A 6,743-nucleotide genomic window follows, 5' to 3' on the forward strand; every position below is an offset into this window, starting at 1 on the left:
CTGAGTTACTCCAGCTTTTTGTGTCTATCTTTGGTTTAAACCAGCATCTGCAGTTCCTTCTTACATATATACTGGTATAAATTGGTAAAAGAGGTTCAATTAATTCTGGAGCACATATCTTCTACGTTACTCTCGGCTGTTGCCAGGATCGTGGCCTTTGCAGTTTCCAGTGCAACCCATTCCCTGATATCACCCAAAATTAAGCAAATAATTTTTCCTATCGCATCTCAGTCTGAACTGCGGCCTAACATCGTGGAGCTAGCGGTCCCTTTGCTGGGGATCGACTTTTGGGAGCTCCAACCTCGGGAGCCTGCGGACTTAACATCGTGGAGCTTGCAATCCCTTTGTCAGGGATCAACTTCGGGAGCTGCAACCGCAGGAGCTTTGAACGCCCCGATCCGGGAGCTTCGATCGCCCCGACACGGGAGCTTCGATTGCCCCGACGCAGGAGCTTCGATCGCCGGCTGCGGGAGCTTCGATCGCCCTGACTGCAGATGGTTCGACTGCCCTGACCCGCGGGAGGAAAGGTGGGAAGAAGATAATGCGTTATTGCCTTCCATCACATTGTGCTGTGGTGGATGTTTATGTTAATTTTTATGTAGTTGTGTATCTTGCTGCTTTTTTGGTATGACTCTGGCATATCAAATTCCTTGTATCTTCTTACATGGCTAATAAATTCTTTGTATCTTGCATCTTGTTTGTGATATTCTCACAAGACAGGCCTATTTTGGATAACCACAAGAAAGATTTGAGAGTCAAGTCAGTTAAATAAGCCCTTGTTGAGCACATGGTCTTGATCGGTGGCCCTTTTGATTACATTTTTATTTTATTGCAATGTGCTGATACAACTGAATGACTTGACAGGTCACTTCAGAACCCATTTGAAGGTTGGCCACAATGTTATGAGTCTGGGGTCTCCCATAGGCCAGACAGGCAAGGGTGGCAATTTTTCCTCCTTACAGGATTTGAGTGAAGTGGATGATTCAGAAATTTCACAATCATTATTACCAACAGTTGCTTTTTATCCAGATTATTTAATTAAACTAATTTAAAATTGGTTAATTACATACCCCAAATATACCCAAAATACCCTAATCAAATACCCTGCTGTGATGGCAACTGAATTCATGATTCTGAACCATTAATCCAGGCCTTTTGATTATAACAACTACAGTGTCATTTAATTATAATAAACATGTCCGATACAATGAATAAAGCATTTACCAAATATAACAGCTCAACGCTTATTTTCTGTATTTGTGGAAAATATCATTTGATACTTTTCTTCCCATTATATACTGGCAACTTCAAATATTTGAAATGTTATTTGTTAACTACATTAACTTCGCAATAACATTCAGCAGCCCTGGTGCAATTATGATATATTTTGTTGAAAATATAGTTTTAATAACACCAAGACATTAAGGGTTTCTGTTAATCTCTTGTCGAAACACAACTCTTCATTCTAACTAATCCTTGGTGCCTATTTAATCTTTTAATATATTTTCCTTGATGATTTTCTTCACTTCCCTTCCTGTGAAGTTAGCACAATACTGCAGTACAATTGCATGAGAATTGGCTCTTTTCCAAATTGTCATTTATATTTTAGCATTGGAAAGATATTTAAAACAATAGGCATCAAAGTCAAACTTAATATTGTTCTCACCTGACTTTCACACACAGGGAGTTCCCAGTACAAGGCACTGGACACCAGTGGAGTGTTGAATAAATTACCCTCTTGAATGCCAAGCTAGATGCATTACGATCAAGAGAAAGTCAACTGCTCTTTGAATCTGCTCCACCATTCACAAAGATCATAGCTGATCTTCTATTATTCGTATGTCCCCTGATTCTTTTAATGCCCTATTTATCTCTGTTTTCAATTAATGCAAAGTCTGAACTACCACAACCTTCCGGGATAGAGAATTCAAAAGCGTCACCATCCTGTGAACAAGAAAATTTCTCCTGATCTCAGTCATAAAGACTTTTCCTCAAACTATGCTCCCTGGTTCAAGTCTCCTCAGCCAAGGGAAACATCCTCCCTTCATCCAACCAGCCAAACCCTTTAAAGAATGTCGAAGATAGATACAAAAAAGCTGGAGTAACTCAGCGGGTCAGGCAGTATCTCTGGAGAAAAGGAATAGGTGACGTTACAGGTTGGAACCCTTCTCCGCTGGACCCGTTGAGTTATTCCAGCATTTTGTGTCCATCTTCAGTATAAGCCAGCATCTGAGTTCCTTCTGGCATCCTTTAAGAATGTGGTAAGTTTCTATGAGTTTTCTCCCATTCTTCTAAACTCCAAAGAATACAGTCTACTACATTTCTCCTCATATGGCAAATTTGTAACCCCTGAAACTAGTGTAATAAATGTTTGTTGTTCCCAATAACTATTCTGGCAGCCAGGTTCTCAAAACTCTCCAAAGGATTAGTTATAACTTATGTTGACTTTGCCAAAAAAAGACACAAAGTGCTGGAGTAACACAGCCAGGGGGCATCTCTGGAGAATATGGACTGGTGTTGTTATGGATGAGGATCCTTCCTTATACTAGTCTGAAGAAGGGCCCCAACCTGAAACATCACCTATCCATATTCTCCAGAGATGCTGCCTGTCCCGTAAGTTACTCCAGCATTGTGTCTTTTTTTGTGGACTAGCATGTTCAGTTCCTTGTTTCTATGCTTGACTTTGCTCAATCTTGTTATGCTTTTAAGCACAAGATTTTACATATCTGTTTGATTCCTTTTGAGTCAAGGAGGCACTGAGCATAACATAAATATTGCTGACAGAACATGAAGTTTTTTTTAAAACAAAGGGTTAAACTTGTGGAGTGTGACAATGTTTGCATATTGTATCCTTTCTATTTGTGACACACAAAGTAAATACAGGTCAGATTAGAGGAATTTTACATTAATTAATTAATGAAAGGATATCCATCAGTTTTAGAACTCTTTATCAGTGACATTGTTGAATGACTATTGCGATGGTAGAAAGGGTAAAAACACTGGAACAAGAATTTGGACAACACAATTTGTAAAATGCTGCCTCACAGGTCCAGGTGACATGGGTTCAATACAGATTTCAGGTGCTATGTGTGCGGAGCTTGCACATGCTCCCTGTCATTGTGTGAATTTTCCTCCCACATCAAAACATGTGGTTCAGAGTGTTAATTAGCCACTGTAAACTGCCCCTTGAGTGAAGGTGAATGGTAGAAATTGTGGGTGATTACTGGAAATCCAGGGAGAAATGATGATAGGGAAAATTAGTGGTGAATGGGATCACTCCATGAGCTTTCATAGACTCAACGGGCCAAATGGCCTTCTATGTCATAGGGAAATAGGGAAGAATGGCTCCAAGTTCAATCTGTGGCCACATTTTGCCAGCAATGATAAGGCAATTCGTAAGGTGTCTGAAAAATCACTGCCTTAAATTATTTGGTTTGGCATCCTCCCAGGCCATTACTAAAAATATTTGTGGGATACTGGCAGCCAATTGCATCAACTTTGCTTGCAATGAGAACAATTAGGATGAAGGGATATTTCAGATAGTGCTCTGGCTGGTTTTCCACTGTTGTAGGTTGTCATCAGTACTTTAATTTTGCAAGTGAGACAAATTGGGTAAAGAGATCAATAATATTTAATGGAAAATTGCATCAAAGGATTGTCAATGACAACCACTGTATTACTTTACTGTAGTTCCCCCAGAGTAATCGCCTTCAGAATATTCTGCAACAAACAATGTGCAGTAAAAACAGATATGAGTGTGAAATAGATTTTGATTTTGATTACCTAGGCAATAAACATAGAGATTCCATCACCAACCCAGGCGATGAGAGTACTATTTTCATATTCACAATGGAAATGAAAGTCAGGCTGTCTTTACAATATAAGCTATTTGTTGATATGCAGGAAATAGAAACCAAAAATCTACTGCTGGTATCTCACACAAACAAAATTAAAATAACTTTGGTCAAATTCTGTTAATATCACAAAATTATGGTTTAAATAAACTGTAAAATATATTTTAACTGGCCCATTCTTTTCACAATCCTCCCTCTTCTAAACAATGTGGGCGGCACAGTGTTAGAGTTGCTGCCTTATGGTGCCAGAGACCCAGGTTCGATCCTGACTACGGGTGCTCTCTGTACGGAGTTTGCACGTTCTCCATGTGACCGTGTGGGTTTTCTCCGGGTGCTCTGGTTTCCTCTCATATTCCAAAGACGTGCAGGTTTGTAGCTTAATTGATCAATTGTTCCCACAGTGTAGGATAGAACTAGTGTACGGGATGATTGTTGGTCGGCATGGACTCTGTGGGCCGAATGGCCTGTTTCCATGCTGTATCTCCAATCAAAAATGTTCTATGATATGTCTCAGTGGCTCATCAGGTTCTCATGTGAACATTGCATATCATGGGTGATTTGACGGATAAGCATTACAACTGTTTGTATCTTTAAAAAGTATTCCAATCACAAAATTATAAATCACATTTTCCCCTTTTGTGCTCAGAAATCAACTGTTGCATTGCAGTGCTGACCTAACTGAAAGTAACTAACATAAAGTAAGCATATAATTGAATGATATTCTATTCCATTTTTATTAAAGCTACTGTAAACATTATCTTTACCTACCAGCTAATCAGGAATATACAGACATAGAGTCATGCAGCATGGAAACAGGCCCGTCGGCCCCCAACTTGCCCACAACCAGACCATATTCCATCTACACTAGTCCCACTTGCCTGCATTTGGCCCATATCCTTCTAAACATATCCTATCCATGTACCTGCCTAAATATCTTTTAAACATACTTTTGTGCTTTTTGTCAGTGTTCACTGTAGTTTCTTATTAATGAACACAATCAATTGTGTTCAGTGATGATGATGGAAGATGTACAAAGATCAACACAGGTTGGAGATTATTTAAAACAGACACAAAGTGCTAGAGTAACTCAGCGGGTAATGCAGCATCTCTGGAGAACATGGATGGGTTCAAACGTCACCTATCCATCTTCTCCAGAGGTGTTGCATGACCCGCTATTACTTTAGAACTTTGTGTCTTTTTGGTAATCTGCAGTTCCTTGTTTCTACATTTTTAAATAGATTCATTATTGTAATGAAATAATACAAATAAAATAATAAGAGGGGATACAGTGATATATCAATAAGGATACATATGCGTGGACGAAGAGGACTGCAATTTGATTAAAAGTGATATTGTTGTGCGCACAGTTTGTGGACGCAAGCTTATAAAAGCAATGACGTACCATTTCAAAAGTAAAATGTTGCTGCCAACGCCAGAGAACCATCGACAGAAAGATAATGCATTACATGCAGGTTTCAGAAATGCAACCATTCATTTTACGCAAGCAATAAAAAATAATGGTAGCTGCAGCGTATTTTTCGCGGTTTGGTTCAGAAATAATGCGAGCTGAAGGCAAAGTTGCGCGCAGTACATCAGGGCAGGCGGGCGTTCAAATGCATGGTCCATCGGCCAATTACGTATCATGCGTTTACAAAGTTGTTAAAAGGCACCAGGTAACCGAGGGATCAAATCATTAATTTTGTCATCACCACCACAGGTTTGAAATAATAGGACTCGCAGTTCAACCCAATGCAACAGATTTTGTGTCTGTCTACATTGTTTTCCTTAAACCGGTAACATTGGCGGGGCTGATGGCAAAGTGTTTATCTATTCGGGGGTTAGTTGCGAGAGAGGGCGGTGAGGGGAATGAGTGGCTGAGGGTTACCTCCGGCAGTTGCCGACACCTGCCGTGTGCCTCCACCGGGTCGGCTGGCTGCTGCTGTCGGGTGAAGCGATTGGCACTCGGTCGCCAAGCACCCCGGCGCGGCTCCTGATCACCACCGAACCGGCTCTCCTACCCGGTCTCTTCTCGTTGAATCTCATGTTGCAAACGCATCTCAAGGCACAGAACTAAACCTGGGCAGTGGAAACAGTGAGGTCCCAAGCAATGCAGAAACTGCCAAACGGCAGCGGCGCTTTTAAGAAAGAACCGATTATATAATCAGTGCAGTTCTGTCACTCTTCATGTCAATTAATCGAGTAAAACTGACTCTGAGCATAAAGGATAAATAAACATTAAATAGGTCAGGGAGATTGTCCCCCAATTGTATTCCACTGAGATCGGATTGTAATTTCCCTCGTCCCCCCTTCGGTGAAAGCAAATCTCTATAACTGGAAGAGGAGGAAATGATCCACTGACCTAAATATTTTTCCAAACATCTGTGACCTTTTTCTGCCTCCTGTGGGTGGAGACAGGCGCGGGTCCAATGAGCGGAGCCAAGAGAAATCTGCGGCAGGGAGGTGAGGTTGCTGTGGCGGGTTGGGGTATGTTTGCCATGCTTGGCACGTCGAAGGGTTTCGGCCCTCACAAGAGCCTTGCCCGACTCACTGTGGAGGGGGGTTAATTCATTAACAAGGGACGGCCGCGCAATTCATTGAGAAATCGGCGTGATGCAAGTATTGGCGGGCAAGAGACGAACCCTCCTCTTGGTTCACTCCGAGCTGACAGCACATTGACGCTGGCTGCACGGCGAAGTGCGGGCTTTTTTTTCCCTTTTGGAAAGTAGGTCAGTAACTTCGATGCACTGTCTTCTTCCGTCATTGCGCTCAAATTAGACACTTGTTATGTAAGATGTTACGACGTTTCGAAATACGGCATGAAGCTGCTGCGAAGTGTACCTGCGATTCTGAAGCGTTTCGCTGCGCTGGAGTGAATGGCAAGCAGATGAA

At 41.5% G+C, this 6,743-nt stretch overlaps 1 protein-coding gene across 1 annotated transcript in view; it reads right to left on the bottom strand.

Annotated features, from left to right (window-relative positions):
* The window catches only part of LOC144595293 (neuronal PAS domain-containing protein 2-like), a 64,294-nt gene extending 57,751 nt beyond the window's left edge, over positions 1-6,543 (bottom strand). The window contains exon 1 of the mRNA XM_078402603.1: positions 5,740-6,543. Within this exon, the coding sequence (XP_078258729.1) occupies positions 5,740-5,897 (158 nt within the window). The 5' untranslated portion in view covers positions 5,898-6,543. The remainder of the gene's footprint in view (positions 1-5,739) is intronic.
* Positions 6,544-6,743: the final 200 nt, after the last annotated feature.

Source organism: Rhinoraja longicauda, chromosome 7, assembly GCF_053455715.1.
Source record: "Rhinoraja longicauda isolate Sanriku21f chromosome 7, sRhiLon1.1, whole genome shotgun sequence".
In the NCBI taxonomy this organism is placed as follows: Eukaryota; Metazoa; Chordata; class Chondrichthyes; order Rajiformes; family Arhynchobatidae; genus Rhinoraja; species Rhinoraja longicauda.